The sequence below is a fragment of the Anastrepha ludens genome, chromosome 5, assembly GCF_028408465.1.
Source record: "Anastrepha ludens isolate Willacy chromosome 5, idAnaLude1.1, whole genome shotgun sequence".
In the NCBI taxonomy this organism is placed as follows: Eukaryota; Metazoa; Arthropoda; class Insecta; order Diptera; family Tephritidae; genus Anastrepha; species Anastrepha ludens.
In genome coordinates, this window is record NC_071501.1 from 62,703,554 (window position 1) to 62,730,562 (window position 27,009).

At 36.9% G+C, this 27,009-nt stretch overlaps 1 protein-coding gene across 18 annotated transcripts in view; it reads left to right on the forward strand.

Moving 5' to 3' along the window:
- The window catches only part of LOC128864190 (rap1 GTPase-activating protein 1), a 101,831-nt gene extending 84,692 nt beyond the window's left edge, over window positions 1-17,139 (forward strand). For all 18 annotated transcript variants that reach the window (XM_054103729.1, XM_054103739.1, XM_054103735.1 and 15 more), the window contains 3 exons: window positions 13,455-15,176; window positions 15,267-15,770; window positions 16,224-17,139. In XM_054103729.1, the coding sequence (XP_053959704.1) occupies window positions 13,455-15,176; window positions 15,267-15,770; window positions 16,224-16,379 (2,382 nt within the window). In that variant the 3' untranslated portion in view covers window positions 16,380-17,139. The remainder of the gene's footprint in view (window positions 1-13,454; window positions 15,177-15,266; window positions 15,771-16,223) is intronic.
- The last annotated feature ends 9,870 nt before the right edge of the window (window positions 17,140-27,009 follow it).

Here is a 27,009-nt window from a genome sequence, read left to right on the forward strand (position 1 = left end):
AAATGTGAATAGCGAAGTCGTCAAATAAATGTAAACAAATTACCGCATTCAAGAGTCGCAAGTACATACAAACGAGTCCCTCACATACGCAATTCGCTGGTCTCTAGCAGTATTCATATCTACTTAAGCCGATCATTTACAAAGATATATGTACATACATCTTCAGCTTCTGCGGCTATGAACACAGGAATATTGTTTTTTAGCCACTGCTGGGTGGTTTTTGCCTTATGGGCTCAACTGCTTCTTCACGCCTTCTAAGATATCCTCCTGGTACACTTTTGCCCCGGTGTAAACCCCTTTTTCGCAAAAAATTAGAAAAGTAACGCCTTTACTAGACGCTCGCCACCAAACCATACCGAGGCTGAATAGTGGCCACGCTGAACCATAAAAACACAATTTTTTGCGTCTTTCGACAATTTCGACATAGATTTTAAAAACTTCTTCAGCCGTGAAAATTTTCTCATCTGTAAAAATAATATTTTCATGGCAGTTGACCGCGTGCCACCGAAGAACCTGCTTAGATCTGTCGAGTCTAATTTTCTTCAAACGCGCTGTCAAAAGATGATCAGTTGAGCGACGGAAATTTTTCATGTGGAGATCATCTCTAATTAGTCTTGACATGTATCCCTGGACATGACTTTCTGCTTTCTAAGGGGATTTCCGCGAATTCTTTCTCGAAAGGCTTTTATGGCTGCACAGGTTCGAACCACGCGAGGACGACCTCTTCTTTTTCTGTCTGTCACTTCAGACGTTTGGGAAAACGATTGATCGTGCGGTAAACAAACATTCTCGAAATATTAAGTTTTCACAGCAATTCGTAAATCTCAGTAGCACTATTACCACATTTATGTAATGCAATCACTGCAATGCGATTTTCTTTAGCTCCCTATTCCCTTGTTAACAAGAGAAATTTGCAACGAAACTGGATATAAAGAACAAAAGCAAAAATAACGAAGCTTTTTTTCTGGGAATTTATTCTCGTCGAATGCATTGTAAAATTTGTCACATAATTTATGGCAAGACCAAGTATAATATTTACAGACATTGGCGTATCGTAGACTTACAGACATTGAAGCAGTCCTAGGCTCAATTTTCTGCTTTCGAATTACCAACGGCCTAGAGAGTAGTGAATAAAACAAATCATTTCAGTTGAATCCAACGTTGGATATGCTTTGAAAGGAGTACATAATTTTCGTTTTGACAAACTGTTATGTAATTCGATAAATATCTTGTATTATTTAGATAAATATCTTGTATTATTATAGGCACTGGCCTAAATTTTAGCACCACTAAACTGTTGTCGTTTCGAGCAGCGGAATTATCTATCAAGCAGCGAAGTGGTTAATCGAGAGCAGCTAATGTACAAAATTCAAGTTAAAATGGCATCAGCTTAATTCTTATTTTGTTCGAGTTCACCTCTTCGCAATGAATATTATCTCATTACAACTAAATTTCTCCTCTTAATCACCTTTTTCAGCCATATGTTGGAAAAAAGTGAAATCCGTGCCAATGAGTCAATAAATATTCACTTCTTTGTTGTTTCTTACATTTTTTGTTTTTTTTTTTATGACACCAAAACAACTCAACTCGAGTGGGAAAAATTTAATTTTATGATGAGAGTAGACTCCGCGTTAATGGACCCCGCCTCGCAAAATGATGAACAAATAATTGTTTTTTTAACGTTTTCGCTAAATTGTGCACCGCCCGTTTTAATAAAAAGTAAAAGTTGCTCTCTATTCTTTGTTTTGCATCTATTAAATTGCCGCAAATTTATTGACCTTCTGTTTGCTTTTGTAAATTGTTGCACAAGTGAAAATTATTTAATAATATCACAAAAGTGTTGCAAATTGGCTTTTCTTGTCGTTCACACTAATGAACCGGGTAACGCTCTTCATGCCCTTTTCGCTTTCAAAAGTGGTACATTTAAGGGGAGAAAAATAGCAATGCAGTATCCCTGATGCAAAAGTACGAAACATATACTAGTATAGAGCTTAGTTAGGTAATATCTCTATATGCACATATGGTAATTAAACAAGTACCGAAAAATGCAAGTTTTTTAAATTAATAAAAATAGATATTCACTTGTATGTGGTTTTTATTTCATAGATTATTATAACAAATATAAATACAATAATAATCGAAGGATATTTTAAAATTTAAATTAGTGACATTAATATATTAACTACCGTGGGCACATATTTGTGATTTTTGTTGAACTTCTCGTGCGTACTGCCGGTAGCTATTAATTTTAGTTTCGAATCAAATAAAATTAGATTCTTTTGTTTCAGCTAAAATTTTACAGGATTGCATTTTTCAGTTCTTCTTTTGTCACGTCAAATCGTTCTTTGTCTAGAGTCTCTTACGGCATCGCTCGAGGGTTATCACATATTTCAATATTTGTTTTCGCTTTGAATATAAGTTAGGTTTCCTTGCGCGAAAATAGAAAAACGGCAATTTAATTAGTGCGGTGCGTCCGCTTTTATTCGCTGTCCGAATTAAACTCAAACTCTTTACAAAAATTACTTAATTCTACACCTACGAATAACTTAATTCTACAGGAAGGCGTTGCTCAAGCCAGACGCTACGTAAGCATTATTTATTTTCCCAAGTTTGAATTAGTAAGAATTTTAAAAGTGATTGCAAAAAGAATTGACAACGATATTGTGTGTTAACTTATATTAGGTCATAAATAAATAAATATACTTTTGTAAAGTTTTTCGGAAGTCGAGAGTTGACGAAGCATTTGTTGGAAATCCTAGACTGCTAGCTATCATTAGAGATAAATATAACCTTCGAAGAATGTGCACCAAGAAAGTTAGAGGGTGTTAAGAAAAAAGTACCTAAAATAAAAAAATCCCCCCTACCTCCGAAACCAAGCATTTCACCCTTACGGTCCCATATGATTTTTCGTTCCCATCGCCATTCCCTATCTTCCCACGTACACGTCGCCACGAAAAGTGGTACATCCTGTTTTAATTCTTTTGAATTCCATCCGGCACCAGAGCAACTTTTTTTGCAAACATTAGCGGTAGGTAATGTGTTAAAATAGGTACGAAATAGAAATAGATACGGTACAAAAAGAACTTAGTAATTTTATTAAAAATACTGTTTCGACGTTTAATCAATAACCACTGTGTCCACGAAGATTTTCAATGATTTTTTGTATCCGATTTGGTATAGAATTCTTACTATCGCAGGTTTCTGTGGGGGTGGAATAGCAAAGTTCTTTTATTTTTCGCATTAAATCCATCCTATTTTTTGAATATTTCTTTCCCGAGTCTTTAAGTCTTCAACACCATTTTGTAAAAACCATTGACGTACTAACATTGCGGAATGTTTTGTTTCATTATATTTCATAAAACGCCGCCGAATGGCAATATTCTTCTTAGCAAATGGTAGCATGAACTATGTCCTTGTAAACAAGGTTGCCCATTTTATTGCTTATAAGATGAATAGGTCCTACTCCATACGAAAAAAGCACCCCAAATCATAATGCTGCCGCCACAATTTTTTACCATTTTTTCATACCATCTGGCCAACACCATGACCTGTGCTTTTCTTTTTCCTTAAATTTGCTTGTTATAACAGACGAACTTTACTCTATTCTGCAAGGTGGTAGGTTCATGTTGTACCATCGATACTGTACAGTTGTCGCTGATACTACTTTGTTGATTTCAGCTGCAATAGCCTTTGATGACTTAAAATGGTGTTTCTTGGCATGAGTCACAATTAAATTATCAGTTGTGCAAGTCGTTTTATTTTTACACTTGGATTTTTTGGGCTTAACAAAAATTTTGGGCCGTTCAAGAGATTCAGACATAAATGTGTACGATTTTTTTTTTGTTTTCGAAGATTGGCAACAAGCCTTCGCTCCTCAACTGTGCAATGCTGCGAACGACCCATCTTTGTAATTATTAGTTATTACATGAATTCAATATTTTTCACTTCATTAGTTAAAATGCTAAAGTTATTCGCAAAGTTCCTATTTTAGTAGCCACGCAAAATTACACTTAATGAAAATAACCGAAATCCATAACGTAACTTAATATTATATAAAGGGTATTTTAAATTCACAACGATGCAGTAATGCCATTTGATTTGGGTATGGGAATAAGTTTCCGCCCTCGTAAAAGAGGTGTCGCTGCTGATACTATTTTGTGTTCGCTATAGTAATATACTGGAGATTTGAAGGTTTATATGTAAGACCTCGATCACAGTAGTTGACATTCGTTTGAAGCGTAAAGATCCTTTTTTATCTGACGTCAGAAAATGTCTACGTTCGTCCCGAAAAAACAGCATCTGTGGGTAGTCATGCTTCATTATTACCTTTAATGCTCCACTAATGCTCCTCCTCTAATTCCTTGTACTCCAAAAATTTCTCTATAACTAAAACTAGTGAGGGTAACGCAGTCTCTGTGGATCTGCCTTCAGTATATGCAATTTGTGCCCTAGACATAAAATCTGACATCTTATTTACTCTGATGTATGCGTCAAGAATTTTCTCAAGCGTTTTCAGAAGAAATGAGGTCAAACTACTGGGCCTATATTCAGTTGAGAGTATCGGGTGGTTCTTACCTTCTTTCGGTATAAACACAACCCTTGCTTCTCTTCAGTGGTGGCATTTTTCGAAAACAGTTTCCTGAGCCTAGCCGCTTCGTTTGTACTTTCTATGCTACCACAGAAGTCTTTCCATGATTCTCGTTTGACCCTACGTACCTCTTTCTTGTATGTTCGTCGTAGGTCGTTATATTCCTCTCAGGAGGATTCATTGTCGGCTACCCGTTCCAACTTATAGAATTCTGTTACACTGCGCATTTTTGATCCCAGCTCCTTGTTCCACCAAGGTGGATTTAATATTACTCTTTAGCTTAGGCGTGAATGTTATTCTGAAATGTATGTATGTGGTCGGAGAAAGATGACGTTACTAACACACTTGCCAAGGCAAGTGTATTACGTATTTTTAAACGGCTGTATGTACATACCCCTGCCAGCAATTACCAACTACTTCTCAAAACAGAAACAATAGTGGTCAGATATAGATAAAATAATGCAACTAACGCTGTATGAATGGTAAGGGAACGGACGACAATAGGATATTGTGGCGTTTTGCTTCTGCGTTAGTGTTCTTGTTTATTTATATATATATATATAATTGTCGCATACACCCTTTTTGGGTGTTTAGCCGGGCTCCTCCTCCTATTTGTGGTGTGCGTCTTGATGTTGTTCCACAAATGTAGAGGCCTACAGTTTCAAGCCGACTCCGAACGGCAGATATTTTTATGAGGAGCTTTTTCATGGCAGAAATACACTCGGAGGTTTGCCATTGCCTGCCGAGGGGCGACCGCTATTAGAAAAATGTTTTTCTTAATTTTGGTGTTTCACCGAGATTCGAACTAACGTTCTCTCTGTGAATTCCGAATGGTTATGACGCATCAACCCATTCGGCTACGGCGGCCGCCTGTTGATTTAGTGACCGTTTTTAGTCGGTCCGAGATACAAAATCACATGCCATGTTGCACATTATGCATTTTGCAACTATGCAGTTTATGCCAGTACCGCTAGTCATTCCTTTACGGGCCTATTTGTTTTATTTCCGAGAATGGCTGTTTTTTATGTGAACGTTAGTCGGCAGTGGTTATTTTGGTTGTTGTTGTGTTTGCAGTGTTATTACACACCTCACTAGATAATTAATTAAAGCTTTACAAAACTTAATTTACATACATACTGACTACAAAACAAGCGAGAACCGGTTTATCTTGGCTAAGGTTTCGCCAGCATAACACATGGGCTGAAAAGTCCCGGGCCTAACATATAGATGCCACTAGTTTTATGCATTCACCTCTTTTTTCAGTTAGTACTAATAACCCTAAAAAGAGCTGTTAAAATTTCATCATATTACATTCATTAGTTCTTGAGTTATTGTGCTAAGAGGACGCTACTTTTGTTATTTTAAAAACAGTGTATCACAAAGAATTTCGTGTTTTATTTTACATTGCTTCTTGATGGGAAAAATACCTTTCAAACGAAGCAATGGCTTGAAAAGTTTTATGAAGTCTTCGCTTCAACAGAAACAACAATAAATCGATGGTTTGCTGTCTTCAAACGTGGTCGTAGAGGCACCGGTAATGCACAACGCAATGGACGTCCAAATGAGGTGGTAACACCAGAAAACATCAAAAAATCCACAAAATCGTTTTGAATGATCGAATAATTGCGTGAGTTAGTTGACATCCTAAAGATATCAAAAGAAGTGTTGGCTTTATATTGCATGAGCATTTGACTATGTGAAAGCTCTGTTCAGAGTGGGTACCGCGTTTGCTCACTGTTGACCAAAAACAAGAACGTGTTGATGATTCTGAGCAGTGTTTGTTTTAAATGCAACATAAATTTATTTAAAGTCAATCAAAACAATGGTTGTTCGCAGACCTAAAAAAAATTGTCGCCGGTAAGAAATTACGCTCGAATGAGGTTATCGCTGAAACTGAGGGCAATTTTGAGGCAAAAGGTAAATCATTCTACAAAAGTGGTAGTGAAACGTTAGAGCGGCGCTGAAATGATATTTATTTTTGATGGAAATTACGTTGACGAATAAAGCAAATTTTGAACAAAAACAAAGCGTGATTTCTTTGTTAGGCCCGGGACTTTTTAGTCCATGTGTTACATAGATATATCTACAACTCGTGCAGTAACTATATATAACTAGTAATATATGTTTGTATGTACATATATAGGTACTATACAATCGCATATGTAAATATAAATAAGGTGTATGTGCATGTTTGGGTGCGTGGGAGATTCTTGATTGTAGATTGGAGTTATTTGAACTCATCCGAACTCTTGCGACACCGACATCAAGAACAGCAGCATTGCATGAAACATTTGCATCACCTGTTGTTCGTAGCAGTTCGAGTGTTGTACTAGAGTCGTTGGAAATTTGTTTTAACAGATACCATTACTGGTTAGATTAAAGCGATTTTTTGTTTGGTCAGACAGCTGTCATCAACCAATTTCTTTATATCTATTCCTTTTCGAGCTCTACTCGAAATCAATCGAAGCGCAAAACCGATCTTTATATTGTAAAGTATTACTCGTACAACCAATGCGGCATTTGTTTTTGTTTCTTTGTTGGCTTTTGGCAAAGGAATTTTGCATTTTTAGTGTGCTGTTTTTTGCTGTTACTGCTGGCAATTCTCTGTGGTTATAACAGTGATTGTATTTCTAAGTTGAAAGCTTTTATTAAAAACCAGTCTCGGTATGCCATTTGGAAAGTAAAGAAGTTGTGTTATTTTATATTTGCAACCTACTGTTGCAATATTTGAATGCTGCCAAAAGCCTTGTGATAAAACAAAAAAGAACTCGCATGCATATGTAAATATATACGAAATCTATGAATTTTGTAACTTGAGTTATTGAGCACACCGCCTTCAGAAACCTCTTTTTACTTTTTATATATTTTATTATATGTTGATATTTTTTCTCTCAAATGAACTTATTTTTCGATTGGACCCAGCTTTTATATATGTGCCCATAATTATGAAAGCGATCGAAGTCAAAATTAAAAAAAAAAATGAGTTTATCACTTATTTCGCATCCACATTATCTTAAACTATATGTATTTAATGTCATTTTCACGATATCGTCAAAAATGAACAAGACAGGCTCAGACTATAAACGACATTTATCGCGACACCCTTACCACCTTCTTAAGCTCCCGACCACCGAATGCAGTAATTGAGCTCCAGATAAAGAGATCCAGCTTTCCCGTGAGACCCGCGTAACATTGGCACAATTACGTTCTGGATATTGTAGCATGCTAAACTCCTACTTATCCAGAATTGAGCCCGATATACCAAATATGTGTTCTGCATGTAAAGGCACCCCGCACGACACTAACCACCTTTTCACATGACCCATCAAACCCACTCATCTAACACCCCTCTCCCTCTGGACTCAACCTGTCGAAACAGGAAGTTTCTAAGGCCTACTGTTAGATGAGTTAGACGAAGACGACCGTTGATTTATACTACACTGACAGAGTTTAGTATTGCTGCTACAAGAAGAACAACCTACCAAATACATTTATAAAACTTCAGTTATATAAGGGAAATTTTTAAATTTTGTTATGTTAGTACACTCGCCTCAAAGATATATTTACGGTTTTAGCAGTATAGCATAATTAGTTTGTTTGTGAGAGGCATAAATAAGACAAGTGTTTTACGTGTTCGGCGATTTTCTGCTATCGAAAAAAATGGATCAAAGAAGTTACATCAAATTTTGTGTAAAAATGGAACTAAGTGCCAAAAACACTTGAAATATTGACAGTGGCATACGATTCAACGCTCTTGGAACGAGTCGAGCAGCCACACGTCTCATGCCCAATTGATGGTGTAAAATGTTGCGAATTGATTCATTAGACACGCTAAGGTCGCGAGCTACCTCCCTCAAACTTAAATGATGGTTTTCCAGCACCATTTCCTTGACTTTGTCGACGTTTTCATCCGTTGAAGACTTTGATGGGCGACCGGATCGGGGCAAATCATCCACGACTTCTCGACCACTGCAAAAGCGTTATACCACTCGTAGATCCGTGTTTTTGATAAGGCACCCTCGCCTTAGGCTTTCTGCAACATTTTCAACAATTCGGCACACGAAATCTCGTTCAATCTCGCACACCTGCGGTTGACTGATATAATTAAATGCCAAAAACAAGCGAATTAAAAATGTTTGTTAATATTGTTAAAGAACTTCCTTTACAAACGTGGAGTTTCCAACATGACCCGGAAACTAAGCGTCAAATTGTCGAATGGAAAAGGGAATTGTCTACAAGAATCTCGTGCCAGTTGGCCAAACTTTCAATGCAATTTTTTATCTTGGTGTTTTGAAGTGTTTGTTGCATCGCATTCGTCGCACCGCGAAGGAGGAAACTGGCGCTTATTGCATGATAATACGCCATCTCATCGATCCACTCTTGTGACTGGTTTTTTTGACTAGAAATCGCATTTTAACCATCAATCACTCACCGTATTCACCTGATATGGCTTCCTGTGACTTCTACCTATTCGGAAAATTGCATTTGACCATGAAAGGAAAATTTTTTTGCGTCCGTAGAGACCGTCCAAAAGGCTTGTACCGACATCCTGAAGGACATTCCGGTAAATATCCTGAATTAAGTTCCTGTCGTTTCTATTTTAGCTCAGTCTGATTTATTTTGGACTTCACCTTGTATAACTTTCCCAGTTTCAAAAACAATATACTATCCGAAACAGTTTTTATTTACCCCAAGAATCTATGCCTCTCACCTTGTTTGACCCTGATCTAGAACCTATGACAACTTTTTTAATTTACTGTCGCGCTTCTGACACTTAATATTGGGCTTTTCTTGCCATAACAACCATTTGGCTTCTTTTTTTAAAAGAAGTACGTATATTAAACAATACAGTGGCTTTATGCGAGATTCTTGAAAATCGCCAGATATTGCGTACCAATCTGAAAAAACTTCCTCAGCTTGAAGAATTGACGTTACACTACAAATACTATTTATATTATATCAGTATATTTTGCGAAAAGCTGACGATACCATATCATCTGAAGGCGACACACTTCGAAAACCCTCATCCGTGAAGTTCTTCGGAATGCATTTTTCACATTTCAATTTACACAGCAATTTCTGGTAAATACCATAGCCAGTATGATACCGCTACAACAGTACCTCAGCTGTATTTTTTTCTTTGCCAAAATTCTCGCCTACAACTTTTATAGTTTCTAAGACGAGTTGCTCACTTTGTGGTTCTCATTCAGCGGCTCTTTCTCACAATAAATATGTTTATATACTATATGTGTATATGGTAATATATATAACAAGTTACTAACAGATATTAAAACAAAAAATGGCTTAACTTAATCCAAGAATTACATTGTAAATGAATTTTTAAATTTAAAGAAGATTGCGAAGTTTCGCTATTACGAAGCTATCATGTTACCTAAACAAAATACAATCATCATGAATTTTTTCATAAAATAAGCGGATCCATCCTATTTCTAATTGACTAAAATGCAACTTACTTCACTACGCTTTGCCCACGTTTGAAGTTGTGACCTCCAAGTCACGATTTTTCTTACATACTAACTATTAGGCAAACTACCTATACTTTTGTAAATTAGTCATTACTATATTTTAAGGGCTTTTTTAATAATTATTTTTATTTCGAGTGGATTTGTGTACATTTTTAGTTATGTTGCATACATATTAACACATATTTTCTTTTTTTGAACAAATCTTCTTGACGTCGGCGCTGGGGTTTACGTGTTCTAATTCACACCCAAGTATGATAGATGTCACAATGCCGAATAGTTGTGCGGCTGTAGTAATTGTAATGCTGTTATAGTAGTTGTACTCTTAAGTTCTAGCTCCAGCAGTACTCAGAAAGAAAGCCATACTGAGGCATAACGATACAACCCCCTGAACGAGTTGTTTTGCTACAAGCAAAAAACGAAATATCTTTTTCTTAAAAATTTTATTTATCCTACATTTTTATAAAAATTCTCTAGAGTTAGTAACTCAGTGTCTTGCTAAGAGAATTGATTTGTCAAGTGCACGTAAAAGTTATTTACTAAGCATGCATACATACTATGTATATATGTATCTAGTGAATATACATATGTATGTGTGTATATATATATGCATATGCCAATCTTCGTTCTGCTTCGCTTGACACTATGACAGAAGCCAACAGCTATAGCTGGCTTTTTTAGCGAGTTCTCCTTTCCCATGTACACATACAAAAAAACATAAGAATATATGAATGTAAACGAGTTTCTTGTTGTTGGCGCATTTTTCCGGAAGACTACAATAGTTCTCGTGTGTTGTTATTGTCAATTTGTTGTTTATTCTTGTTGCCATTACTCGTCATTTAAATACAAAAATGAGTCTCCAGTTCAATTCCAAATATTTCCGTTTAGTTGTAAAGTTAAAATATCATATTTTGTGCATACATACATATGTGCAATGCTATATGTATTTATGTTCCTACAGGCATAGTTCAAGATACAGTACGAATTGCAGCAATATTAAGCCGTATGCACTTTTCTACCTATCAAAATTTTAAAATTGCAGTGTAGGCTGCTGCTGTTGTTACTTTTCTTCTGCTAGCTCTGCCACGAATTGCAAACTGGTTTCTTAATTGCGTTGCTCCATGTAAAGTGCGTAAAAATGCAACTAAATTTACTACTTAGAAAAGACGTTTAATTCACATTCATATCACTTGCATTCTTCGTATGATCGTTGTTGTAGTTGTTGTATACGCAAATTTTCAAATATACACAGCGGCATTAATTTACACGTTCAACGTGATATGGCATATGAAGGATTGACCATCTACCTTCACAAATACTTATGCAAGTACCGTCATGTTTCATTATCTCTCTACCTTTCGTCCGTGCCCCTATCCTTTTATAACGTTGCTTTAAGCTGCAATTTGTGGGCTTGTTACCATAACGCCACAGCCGTAACCATAACCGTAGCCAAAACATTACAGCATTTGTTAATTAGGTTAATTAGTCATGCCATAGCCATAAACAGCTGATATTGAAGTAGTATTAATCACAGCATTTGCATTTTGTCATAAAAACACCGATAATTTTCCACTATGTCAATTAATGTTTCGTCGTTCATTTCTAATATTCAAATTTTTATCGCAAATATTAAAAGAAATGTAAAGTATTTGACAACTGCATACGGCTATGGGGAAAAAACCAAAATTCAATAGATACGTACGGCTACGGTTATGGTTACGACGTTATGATACGACACCTATAATCGTTTACAGTGATACGTTTGATCAGAATAGCCGATTGCTATGGTTACGCTTACGGCTAAGGTACGTCACCACTAATCGCGGCTGTACTGTCTGCTTCATACGACGATAACGTAATACCTCCGTATATTCCTACTTCGTATGTAGTGAATAGGTACCACCAATGTACTGCAGCGGCTCGTGCAACTCGTTCCTACAGTCGCTCTTTTGCCTCGACTGCCGCCACAGTCTCACTTCATTCGTTTCGCTCACCCGGGTCGTAAGTGTACACAAAATAGCATTGTATCGAATTAAGCGCCATATTGGCGACTGCGCTTCAACAAAAAGCGAGACACTGCTGACCCACTCTCATTTTACTGCGACAGCAAAAATTCTGTTAGACAACTAGAAATAGATAGGTAGGTAGGTTGCGCCCAATAATGAAAATGGCTTTATTGTTTTTTGAAAATATTCTCCTTGTAAGTTAATAAATTTATTAATTCTAATTTAACCGATTTTCAAAACACTTTTTCCACTCAGAAGTGAATAATGGTTGGATACCACTCAAAACTTAATGTTTTAAGTTTCTCAGTAGCGCGATTGTGATATGACCCGATTTTCAGAAAAAAAAGCTTGTGGTGAATCTCCCGCAAACAACTTTTGTACTATATTGTTCCCGGTTTGCTAATTTGTTCCCGGCTCGTATGCATAGGTCCAAGATTTGTTGCCTGTTACGATGTCATAGACGTGCTCTAAACCTCCACGGCTGAATTTCTTCAACATTTCTTTACATCAATCGGACGGCCTTTACGAAATTCATCCCGTAAAAATCATCGGCCACGTTGTAACCTTCATTTTACGGTGGCTAAGTATAGTGATTCAACGCTAATAGTCGAAGTAAGTTGAGCAATGTACTCCTGTCTCGATAAACCACATCGAAAATCTTAATCAATCATCGCACTAAAATTTTGACGGGTTAATAACATAGTTTGACCGAGATTTTTTCAACTCACTGAAAAAATAGCAAGTAAAGTTCGTAGTGCAAACCTTACATGTAAATTTATGCTAAAAAATACCAAACCTTTCGATAAAAATAACAAATTACCGCTCATCACTTGTACATAATTTTGCAAAGGCGCAAAATATAAAAGGCCCCTGTGAAAGTTTATAAACATTTGGGACTCAACTGCAACTATTTAAACTTAAATGTTGTCTGCTTTCTAATGTTAAACAAATTTTAAAATTGTAAAATGTACAAATTTTATTTAAAAAAAATGTTGAACTATTTTTTATAGGGATTCTGAAAACGATTAAAAATTTAAATTTTAAGAGTTCCTACAGCAAATAGTCTAAATAATGGTTTAATGAATCATCGTGTAATTTTTTGAGCATTTGTGAAGAGAAATTAAAAGAGAAGAGTAAATAATATCGATTTGTAAATATTTTACCGATAATTTTCAAAGCCTTGGTGTTAAATAAAAAAAATAAAATAGGTGTCACATTGTTTTTTGGTTTCCCTCAACACCCATAAACTATTGCTCATGCAAATACATGTAATGTCCTTGAGTGTAATTATCAATTATCAATACATATTTACACAATAAATATACCTTGTTAAAATTAGCTCTTATACTAATGCTTATATTTTCTCTACGCTTACAGACTCACAATCGAGATCCGAATGATGAACGTGTACCACATCCGCACGAGAGCAACCCCCTCTCTGGCCAATCTGGCAATTTCATGCACCACAATGGTCTGCAACACTCAGGTTCGCGTTCCACATTGCGCCATTCAATTTCTGGTGCTGCCACGAGCTCCACACCTGCTTCCCCACAACTAAGTGGCATTGGTGCCGTTTCAAGTACAGGAAATGGTATTGGCGTTGCTAACCAGTTGCTCTCCAATGGCCAGCATTATCAGTCGCAGTCGTCAGTCTCCTCACATGCTTCACAGTCATCGATTGTTTCTAACATACCTTCCTCCCAACGCTTATTGGAGGATGTACTCGCCAAGACGGCCCCGTATCCTATGATTATTTTGCCACTCCACGGTGGCTACTGGGTTGATGGCACCGAGCATGAGTGCTCATTTGATGCTCGTGGGAACCCGATGTTACCACAAGCCACCTGGATGGCCAAATTCGAGACAGACGATACGGCAAAGTGTTATCGACGATTTTATGCGGCGCGCGAGCACTCAAATCTTGTCGGTGAGGATGAACAAGCTGGTCCAGTTCTGATTTCCATAAAGACAGAGAATGTAGCAAATCAAGACCATGCACGCATTCTGCTGCGTCTACGTACCGGTACTATGCATGAACTCATACCAATGTCATGTATGGAACCAAATCCGACACCTGCAAAGATGGTGCGATTGCTGAATGATCAAATCACAGTTGAGAACTTTGTACCAGTATTATGTTCAAAGGCATCTCAATTGATCGGCGCCTACGATGAACATGTGCTCGTTTCTAGTTTTAAATTCGGTGTGTTATACCAAAGATATGGGCAAACCACAGAAGAGGAGCTCTTTAGCAACAACAATTCATCGCCAGCTTTTGAGGAATTTCTAGATGTTTTAGGTCAACGTATTAAATTGAAAGACCACAGGGGTTATCGGGGTGGCTTGGACATACAAAATGGACACACCGGTGATACAGCTATCTACGAGGTGTTCAAGGAACGCGAAATCATGTTCCATGTATCGACAATGCTGCCCTACACCGAGGGTGACCCACAGCAACTGCAACGCAAGCGGCACATTGGCAATGATATCGTTGCGATTGTATTCCAGGAATCTAATACTCCATTTTCTCCCGACATGATTGCCAGTCATTTCCTGCATGCCTTTATTGTAGTGCAACCGCTTGAGCCGAATACACCGAATACGCGCTATAAGGTCAGTGTTACAGCACGTGACGATGTACCATTTTTCGGACCAACTCTTCCTAACCCAGCAGTTTTCCGCAAAGGACAGGACTTTAAAGAGTTCATTTTGACTAAGTTGATCAATGCGGAGAATGCCTGCTACAAAGCAGATAAATTTGCGAAGTTGGAGTTGCGCACACGCACTTCGCTTTTGCAGAGTTTGGTAGAGGAATTAAAAGATAAAACGCGAGATTTTCTAGGTGCGGATTTGACGAATGGGACGACCGTCAGTCCAACACCTGAAACACCAAAGTCAGAGAATAGCACAGCCGGATCACGTTTTATTGACACCGTTAAGAAAGCGCTCATCTCACGTGTACGCTCACAAAGTGTAGATACTTGTAATATGGCACCTAGCGTAGAGAAATTTAGCGTATCGACAAAGATGAACTCGTCTGCTTCAACGATGACTTCGAAAAAGGACAACAGTCTAACAGAGACCCCGAATTCGAACGTAAGTATTTTTCAGATGCGCAAAGATCTTCATTTATAAATGTAGCTTACATCTACACCAAAAGTAATATCGTTCAATATTTCCCTATAGTCATGCAATCACACCACTTCAAAGTCCTCCTCAAAATCAAAATCGTCGAATGATTCAACCTCTTCATCACCTGATATAACATCTCGCGGTCCACTGAGCACCAGCAATACAATAAATAATAATTATGCAAATGCGGCCAGTGGTGCCTTAATCAAGGATGCTCAGCACTGCAGCAACTCTTCGGCAGCAGTCAATGAGGGCGTGGAAGTTGCTACTATGTCGGAGACTAGCGACGACTCCAGTCTAAATAGCGTGGATCTAGACCCGATTATTGGGCAAATAGATGGTGGTGCAATTTATATAGACAGTGATACGGGATTGGAATCAATGTCTTCAGCGGAAGCCCTGTCATCAACTAAGGCAGCCTGTTCGTTGTGTCTAGATGGATCGCAAAGTCTCATGGGCTCTTCGCCGAGAAACGAAACGTGTGTCACTATTGAGAACTTGAGGCAGGAAGTCACAAGGCTAAAGTGCGATAAACTAGATTTGCTCCGACAGAATGTGGTAGGTTGAAATGCTGATATTCGTTAATAACAGTATTGCCAACGTTAGGATTTCGGCACTAAACCTAGGGAATTTTAGAAATCATAATGGATATAAGGGACTTAATGATCAGCATATTTCTCCAAGCGCCAAGTTGGGCAAAATCTATTTAGGACTTAGCACATGCAGACATTATACTTGTGTCATTACCGCATTGCAACCTGGAAGCTGAGTAAATTTTAACCTACACAGAACTGCTGTCTATAAATTATAACTAAATATATGAAATAAGTAATATTTTCAGGTAAAAGGCATCAACTATCGACCACTATTTTAATTATACATATAAAATACATGTTTCAAATATTTTTTATGTTTCGAAGTTCTTGAATATTTTCGGTTTCTTCCTTCCCGCTATTTTGGCAATACTGATAAAAAAGTTGAAAAATTCGTAACTTCACCTTTTTATTTTAGAACTGTCAGCGTGACATCAAACGCTTGCGTGAGCGTGAACTTTCATTGCAAGGCGATTTAGCCGCCGCGGGTAAGGAAATTCTGAGATTGCGCGACCTGTTAAAAGAGTATATGCCCGATTCAGCAACAGCGCCACTATCCTCCTCACCAATCTAAAGGGCGGTGCGTGGTTTACGGCCATCGTTATTAAGAGCTTAAATTTGCGTAGCAAATTCCGCAAAAGTATGGTGCAAGAAAACAAAACTACAGGAGGGACCTTTTGTGCCGTGTCAAACACTCTTGTTGGGAGTTGGGAGCCCAAGAGCTTGGCTCTTGAAAATCTGTATTATAAAAAGTTGTTGATAATTTTGGCTGTAAGGAGTTTATTGCGAGAGAGATTAAATGAATTAATTCATCACAAACAAACACAAAAAGTTACACCAAAAATTTAATATAAGTCTATTTAAATGTAGAAAAATTATTGAAAAGTAAAAAATCTCACAAAATCTAAATCATGTTATGTACATACATACATACATAAATTGAAAGAAGAAAAGAGCGAAGAAGGAAAGCATTGTAGTGACATCTAGAAGAAGGCGCGATGATAACGAAGAGAAAATCTTGTAACTTCTTACATCGTGATGTTGAGTATTTAACGAAAAAATTTATCTTTTGATGTCAATTAACAGAACCTGCAAAAATATTGTTTTTAATTTTTTTAAACTTTTTCAACATAAATTTGAGAATTAGAAATTAATGATTAGAGCAAGAATTGCGAGCAAGGAACTATTCAACGATCGATTATGTTTTCACTAGTTCACGACAAGAATATGTGTATAAGTATTTTTAAGATTTTTTTATAATCAAATAACACTGCACTATTAAGTTGAATAAATATAACGATTCAGTTCAAAGGATCTTTTTGGGATTCTTGTAACTGTTTGAGTTTCTTAGTCTAACGGTTAAACGAGGTGGGTTCGTGGAGAACTGGGAATTGCGCCACTGCAAATCTAATTTCAAAACGTTTGAATGTAATATAAATTGGCGTTGCAAATAAATATCTTATTTGTATATATGAATTGTTCTTTAATTCTAAAACAACGTGCATTCGGAGATACAGACAAGCTGCTGGTTGAATTTTCAACAAATACCACAAATATAAAAATCTTAGCATTTTACAACTTAATATTATATGGTTAATTAAGAAGCACATTGTTCCACGTGTTCCATAAAAACTGTCGAAAACGTACTTATCCGATTTAACATTAATACGAAATTACAAATTTAAAGTCACAAATAATTTAGGAAAAAGTTGTATTTATATATTTAGTAAATGAAAGTAACTACGAAACAAAATAAAAAATGCTCACGTTCAAGTTTTACATAAATATCAAAACCTGTTTTCGTATGTATACGAGTATGAGACGGTATTCTAACTTTTTTTATATATTACATATACATTTTTGTAGTAATTTTACTTATTTTTTTGTTTCATTAAAACCTTTATAATTTTTTACGAGGAAACCTTTTAAGATGCTTAAGCATAAATATACATATATAACAAATTAATACAAGAAATAATTTGTGCGAGAGCCATAGATGGGAACTTGTCCTCAAAACCAAAATAATGCCTTTCTGTTTGCTCGAGCAGTTGGTGTATATTCGCGTGGAATATAAAACATAAAGACTAAAAGATCGCAGTCTCCGTATTAAAAAGTATACATATGTACTTCGTAGATGCATGAAATAATTACATTAATAAATGAATACGAGTAATATTGAGAAAACTTTAAACAAAGTTATTGCATTATTAGTTGAATAAGGATCAGTCTAAGACAGATATACATATGTATCAGGTCAGTCCATAAGTTCGTGCGTATTTTACCCATAAATTCACTTCCGCATAGACTTTCCGTCGCCAACCTTCAGCAGAGAGTGAATGTATGTTCTCAGCTGCTGCAACGGCTTGAAAATGAAAATTTTTTGAACCGTATCGTTACTGGTGATGAAAAATGGGTCCTTTACAATTATCCTGCTCGCAAACGCCAATGGTTAGATAAGGATAAAATACCAGAACCGACCCCTAGAGATGGCCTTCACCCCAAGAAGATTCTCCTATCTATTTGGTGGGATATGGCCGGTATTGTTTATTATGAACTTCTGGATCAAAATCAGACGATAACTGCTGATTATAACTCCCATCAGCTATCAAACCTGAATGAGGCACTTAACAACAACACGACCGTCTTTAGTGAATAGACGCAAAGTTTTGTTTCACCACTACAACGCAAGACCTCATACCGCAAGGCAAACATTAGGCAAGCTGAACGAGCTCGGTTGGGAGCTAATGCCGCATCCTCTATACTCTCCTGATATTGCACCTTATGATTATCACCTTTCCCGTGGACTTCAATCCAATATGAGTAAAAAGAACTACTCCTCAAAAGAAGCTATAAAGAGGGATATCGAAGCGTATTTCGGCTCCAAGGACAAACAATTTTTTGAGCAGACAACTAAAAATTTGCCTATACGTTGGGAAGACATTGTAAATATTGAAGGAAAATATATTATTGATTAATAAATACTTTAAACTTCTTTTTTTTTAATTTTAAAACCACCTTTAAAAAGCGCACGAACTTATGGACTGACCTAATACATCCATACATATATACATTCAGAACTGTGCATAATTTAATCAATTTGTCTAAATACAAAACGAGTGATACATATCTTTTATTTAACACTTGTAACTCGCACTTTGTTTTACACAGGTTTATCGTACAATAAGCGTTATAAATAAAAAATTATTTATAATTAATGAATTATAATAAAAAATAATATATATATATATATAAAACTTCTTTAACCTGATGTTGGAGAGCATCGTACGAGCCGCAGAACTTAATCGCTCAGGCACAATATTTTATAAGAGCGTACAATTGTTGACGTATGCCGATGATATTGATATCATCGGCCTTAACAACCGCGCTGTTAGTTCTGCCTTCTCCAAACTGGATAAAGAGGCAAAGCGAATGGGTTTGGTGGTGAACGAGGACAAAATGAAGTACCTCCTGTCTTCAAACAAACAGTCGGCGCACTCGCGTGTCGGCACCCACGTCACTGTAGACAGTTATAATTTCGATGTTGCAAAAGACTTCGTTTATTTAGGAACCAGCATTAACACCGATAACAATGTCAGCCTTGAAATCCAACGTAGAATCTCTCTTGCCAACAAGTGCTACTTTGGACTAAGTAGGCAACTGAGCAGTAAAGTCCTCTCTCGACGAACAAAACTAACACTCTACAAGACTCTCATCATGCCCGTCCTAACGTATGGCGCAGAAGCTTGGACGATGACAACATCCGATGAAGCGACGCTTGGAGTGTTCGAGAGAAAGATTCTGCGTAAGATTTTTGGACGTTGGCAACGGCGAATATCGCAGACGATGGAACGATGAGCTGTATGAGCTTTACGGCGACATAGACATAACGCAGCGAATAAAGATCCAGCGGCTTCGTTGGCTGGGTCATGTCGTCCGAATGGATACAAACTCTCCGGCTTTGAAAGTATTCGATGCGATACCAGCTGGTGGTAGCAGAGAAAGAGGAAGGCCTCCTCTGTGTTGGAAAGATCAGGTGGAGAAGGACTTGGCTTCACTTGGTGTGTCCAATTGGCGCCGGTTAGCACGAGAAAGAAACGACTGGCGCGCTTTGTTAAGCTCGGCCATAATCGCGTAAGCGTATACATGATTTTCGCGGTTTTATAAGTGGCTAGATTATTCCACCTCCTGTCTATCCGTGTTTTCATGTCCGCAGCGATGTCATTGTATACCGTGTATACAATGATTTTCGCGGTTTTATAAGTGGCTAGATTATTCCACCTCCTGTCTATCCGTATTTTCATGTCCGCAGCGATGTCATTGTATACCGTATTTAAAGGTTTCAGTATGTCGTTTTCTTGTTCGAATTGTATGTAAACAACGCTTTTGGCAATCTCATCTACAATTTCGTTTCCTACAATGTCCTTATGTCCGGGTAGCCAATAGATGTGTGATGTCTGTTTGCGGCTAGTCTCTCTATTGCTTCCCTGGTCCTAAGAACGTTTTTAGTTGCAATTTCATATGAGTTTATTGTTTTTATTGCCGTTTGACTGTCAACGTATATATTTATGCTGGAGTTGCTCGATGTCCTTGCTAGTGCTATTTATGAAGCCTTTTCTACCACAAAGACCTCTGCTTGAAAAATACTGCAATGGTCGGGAAGCTTAATTGGTCAAATGATGTCAAGTTCTGCGCAATAAATCGCTGCACCTACTCCGACCATCATCTTCGAGCCGTCAGTAAATATATTAAGCGTATTGGGGCTAGGTTTCATACCTCTTTTCCACCCCCGAATATTTTACAGGTAAATTCACTCGTTGCGTTAAGTCTTGCAGCAGATCTAGCTGCTAGACCTTCTGCCGCAATGTCAGTCGGTGGTACGTTGAGTATTCTTTCAAGTACCGTTGGAGTAGTTTTAATTGCCCCTGTAGTGCAGAGTGCACCAAGTGTGTCGTTTTTCTCAATGCAGTCTACCGCAGTAGGCATCTTAGAGTAATATTAGCTTTACTACCACTGAATAGCACCAATACATTATAGCATGTAACTCCCAGCATCTTTTTACATGCGTATAATGCGCTATTGGCCTTTTTCTTCCTCTCTAATATATTGTACTTCCATGATTACTCCAAAATTACTCAAGGTATTTTGTGTGGTGTTTAAGAATTAGTTCTACGTCGTTTAATTTCGGGGGTTGCCAATAGGGGATCTTGTACCTTTTAGTTAAAATTGACATACCCGTTTTTTCGGCGTTTATCCCCAAGCCTGTCTGAGGTCCCCATTGATACGAGTGTATTATTCATTATGTCGCTCACGGTATCTAGGTATTTGCCTGTTACTACTATGGCTATGTTATCTGCATATGCTATTAATTTAGATGCCATGCTTTCATTAGCTGCGAGTAACCAGAGAAGTGGCGATTCAGGCTGTGTCATATTTTATGTCGCTATGCAAACGCTGAATAACTCTGTCATTTACCAACCGATCGACTTCATCATACATGTTTGTCAATTCAGTACAATTTCAACCATGGATCGCTTTATATCGAAACAACGCGAAATCGACGCTATAAAACCCGAAATGCTTGCAAGGTAATGACAAACGCAAACAGATCGCAGTTTGTGATTGCTAATGAAGGTGGCCACTTGATTGATATTGTATTCAAAAAATAGTTTTAATAAATTGTAAATAACCAAACCAAATAAAAATACCTAACTTATCAAAATCACAAATCAGTTGTTTTTTTTTTTCAAAGTTATTTCAATGTCTTCATGCCGACATAAAAGATGGCGTTTCCACGACAGTCGGTTCTACGTTACCGGAACGACCCGGATTTATATCCGGCCAAGGACTGTCACGCCAGCAGCATTTCCCGTATGTAAGTATGGGGAATGTTTATGATGCTACAACAACTACATGGCGCACCCTGTAGGACGCCACCTTGTGGCGTACTGTCACATGCTATTGTAGTTTAGTGGGTTTAGCTTCGTTCCATTCCACACGTTTTATTCTACAACCTAAAAGGTTCTTTATCCATGAATAACCAGCGGGTTCTGTATTTGTTGTATCTAAGCCTATTAGAATGGCTTCCCTCGACACCTTACATAAGATACTTTTTACTCATTTTTTTATAAAATTCCAGTATACTATATACAATATTCGAACCTTTTCCATCACAAGCCAAAACATATACACTTTTTTTATTTATTACACGTGATAGAACAACATATATATATATTAAGTATAAGGAGTCATAGCCGTATACAGACGTGTTTTTTCTTTCGCCTGCTGCGTAACGAAGTGCTAGTCTGATATACAAAACTATTATCGTTTTCTTTTTGCTATTGTTTTATTGTTCAAAATTATTTCCAAGTGGTGGTGTGTACCATATATCTATATCACTGGTAAACGGGAAATAAATAAAATGAAAGGGGTCAACCCCCCTCATAGAAATAGGTTCAAACACCTGAAATCCGGATGAGAATATATCTTTTCCAACTATAAAACCAAAAAACCCAAGGGATTTCATACCTCTACCCACAATACAAAAAAATGACAACCATATCCCACGATATATTATATAATAGCCACCGCTATCGCTCAAAACAACGCTGACACTAAACCGCTATCATCCTATAATGTTTTCCAGATAGAAAAAAGTCTCAAACATATTAGTTCAGAGTACACGGAAGTAACTGGACTTAAATCTGGTGACTTGCTGATTAAGGCAAAAAACCTTGATGCGACAGAAAAATTCATTAAAGCTACCTACGTATGTACATATGTATATTGATGCTGTACCGGTAAAAATATCATTTTACGCCTTAACTCAACGCAGGGCAGAATATACTCGAGAAATACAGGATGGGCCATATAGCGTTTGCTTTTTGAACCACCTATTTTTTTGAGAATGGTAACACAAATGACATGTCAAATGTGTTCATAATTTACTTAAAGGTTTGACATTTACGAAATGGGACGCTATACGCTTGAACAAAATTGGGAAATATTGAAAACCTATTTCCAAAGTGGTGAGTCTTCTTCTTCTTTTCTCATGAAGCTCATTTTCACATCGGAGGCTACGTCAATAAGCAAAATTGTCGGATTTGGGGCTCAGAAATTCCACACGTTACTGTAGAGAAGCAAATGCTTCCACAACGAGTCACTGTTTGGTGCGGTTTTTGGTCTGGCGGCATCATCGGGCCATTTTTTTTCGAAAATGAGCGAGGAGCCGCGGTTACAGTAAATGGTGAGCATTACCTTGACATGCTCAGCGAGTTGTTTCCAAAAATTGAAGTGGATGTCATGAACGACATTTGGTTTCAATAGGACGGTGCAACTTGTCACACTGCCAAAGTTACACTCGAACTTTTGGCTACCGTTTTTGAAAACCGAATAATCAGCCGAAATTCCGATATCAATTGGCCGCCTCGGAGCTGTGATTTAAGCTCGTTCGACTATTTTGTGTGGGGAGCCGTTAAGGACGAATGCTATGCGAACCATCCAGAGACGATTAATGCTTTAAAACACGAAATCGAAGTTGCCATTCATGAAATTGGAGCCCAAACAATCGAAAATGTGCTTAAAAATTGGGTTGATCGAATGGCCTACTGTAAAGCCAGTCGTGGCAGTCATTTGAACGATATTATTTTTCATTCATAAATGACAATGTTCAATCTTCAAAATAAAAAAAAAAAGTTTGAAAAAATATTGATTCGTTTTTTTTTTTTATAGCCGATTCAAAAAGCAAATTTTACACATCCCACCCTATATTATCAACCTTTCTGAAAAAAATTTATTAGAAGGCCTTGCAGATCAAAACGTGATTGAAATAAGGGAAGTGATGAAAGTAATGGACGGTGTACTGACACCAACAGCAGCAGCAATTGTAACATTCAACCTAATTCGGAGACTTGAAAAAAATAGCTTGGGCTGGGAAAGGATCACAGTTCAGAAATACATCCTTAACCACATGAAATGCAGAAACTGCTTGAAACTGGGACACACAAAGAACTACTGTAGAAGTATTCAGCTATGCAAACAATATGCTACACTACCTCCTCATAATACTTTTCCGAGAAATTTCTGTGTTAATTGCAATATTCATATACATACCTCCGAAGACCGCTCCTGTTCTACCTTCCTCAAACATAAATCTATCAACAAAATTAAAATTGAAAGTCGGTGTACTGTGCGTGAAGCTTGGAAATTGTACAATACCAACCCCACTGCATTCCAAATAGAACCCAGTAACAGCCATACAAATAAGGCCACGTATGCACAAATTACAAAAACTAATAAAATTGAAAGATCACACAAAGAAAATAACGGCCAGGTCATCGTACCGGGTACTAAACCTTTAAATAAATAACATTCAAAGCCAAAAAATAATAACATTCAAAAACAAAGTACATACTCCGACATTAATACTATGCCTACAAAGATAACAGAACAAGCAAAACAAAACACAACAGCACACTTACCAGTTATGAACTTAAGCCTACCAATAACAATGGACATGCCATCAGAGAATGAAAATACATATAACAAACACAGAAAGCAGGGACATAGAAATGTCACATTGCACATTAAGCAACAGTAACAACTACCACTCAACTCCAATATACTCTTTTATTAACACAAATCAAAACTCCAGCGAACGCACTCAAAGGCAAATACTCCAATCACCTATAACAAATTTAGTACAAAACTTATTAGAAAGAAACAACTTCTTCATCCCAACAAATTAATTTGACAGTAACACAGACTTTTAATAAATAATTAAATAAATGAAAACAATATTACTCTAAACAACTGAAAATATGGGCATCGGACTTAATCTGTCACTCCTTCAATGGAATATACAAGTTATATTAACAACAAATATGCCCTTGAATTATTAGTTTCGAAACATACCCCCGATATTATTATATTACAAGAAACACACATAGTGCAGAAAAATCTACATCTACTGCATTTATCTAATTATAAACTCTTTCAGCACAACAAAGATTTTCAGTACTGCAAATCTGGCATTGCTTAAATAAATTACCGTGCATGGATTGACCGAATTCCACATAACAAATATATATAAGGAAGTAGATATATATCTCACAACGCAACTGCTAGATAATATTCCAGCCTACAGCACTGGGCATCATCTATTGCTAGGTGATCTTAACTCACATAATATATTATGGGAATCACAAACCACGAACCGTAACGGGAAAATATGGGAGTAATTCACAAATAATAGAAACTTGGTGTTCTTAAATGATGGTTCGCCAACAATACTCAATACAAAAAACACTCTGACAGCTGTCGATGTATCGATGGCTAGTGTAGAACTGGCAGGTATCCTATTCTGGAATTGTTTCCCACAAGGAAGCGATCACTTCCCGATTTTAAGAAGTTGGTATATCCGCAACACTAATATCGAACGCGACCTTGGCATCGAATCAGTTGCCACTTCGATCAACATAAACGCAAAGTCTCATATGGAAAGACTACGCCACCATGTAAATAACGAAGCCTCAGACCTAATTGATCCCGGTAAATGAAAAGAAAGGCTGAAACGAAAAAAACCGCACCAACTCACGCAGTAGCCCACTTCTCTGCAAGCCTTGGGCAGAGCATTATTAAATTTAGTTGTATTGCACAAAATTAAATTCAAATTGTTCGTTAGTTTATAATTTATTAACTAGTTACAATGTAAATAATATAATAAAAAAAAAACTTCTTGCCTAAAAGCTGTAAAAAGATTCGCAAAGTAGCTAGTAGTAGTTGAAATAAAAAATACGAGAAAAAATAGATATATTGGTTATTTTATCTATGATACATTAAAACAAGTCCAGAGAAAAGTTATTGTTTTCTTTTAATGCAACAATAATATTAATCTTGCTTATTTTAAAAAATTTCGGTTTAAAAGGCACGTAAAGCTACATATGCATGTGTTTTAACTCAGTTCGGAACTGTAAAAAACAAATTTCTAAAACTTTGTAACTAACAGGATAGAAGGAAACTACTTCAATTTAATTTAAAAATAATAAAGAAATTGAATAAACTATTTTCTAAAACTGTCTTGTACAAGGCAAGAAAAAGATTAACTTGCCAAATTATTCATATATAGAGACCGAAATATAGTATTAAAGTATTAGAATCCAGGGTATTTTAATATATTGTATGTATATATATAAGATACCGTAAGGCCATTGCCGAAGTTCAGCTGATCCCGAGTCATAAAGCATTTGGAGTTAGAAAAGTTAAAAGGCCTTTATTTGCAACAAAAATCACAACTTTAGTATAGTAGTTATACTTTAAAGTTTACTCTACTTTAATATGCTTGGCGTCCCGAATATTAGATGTACTATATGTCGATGGCAGTCTTGTAGAGTATTGTTCGATATCTTGTAAAGTATCTGTCAAACATTTTTTTTAATCCATACATTTTTTAAGACATTTTATTAAACATTCTACGAAAAGCACCCAGCGGTGCAACCAACGGGTGATTTTTTAGCTGTTATCTTTTTAAACAGTTGGTTTAAACAGCTGACGCTTTTGACGTGTTTTGTTTCACTGTCAAACATCTGCAGTTTGGTTTATAATTTAACCATGAATCGTCTTACAAACGAACAACGCTTGCAAATCATTGAATTTTATTATAAAAATGCGTGTTCTGTTAAGAAAGTTTATCGCGCACTTCGTGAAGAAAATCATCTTCAGTGATGAGGCACATTTTCACCTCAGTGGATTCGTGAATAAGCAGAATTGCCGCATTTGTGCGAATGATAAACCAAGAGTGATTGCCGAAAACCCAATGCACCCACAAAGAGTGACTGTTTGGTGCGGTTTATGGGCCGTATTTTTCCCAAAATGAGGCCGGTCAGGCAGTTACTGTGAATAGTGTTCGCTACCGTGAAATGATATCCAACTATTTTTTGCCCAAAATGCAAGAGCTTGACTTGCATGACATGTGGTTTCAGCAAGACGGTGCCACATGCTACACAGCACGCGTAACAATGGACTTGTTGGGAGGCGAGTTCGGTGAACATCTTATTTCACGTTCGAGACCTGTCAATTGGCCACCCAGATCGTGCGATATAACGCTTTTAGATTATTTTTTGTGGGGCTATGTTAAAGCTCATGTCTATTCAGACAAGCCTGCTTCAATTAACGCATTGGAAGACAACATTAAATCATTTATATGTGAG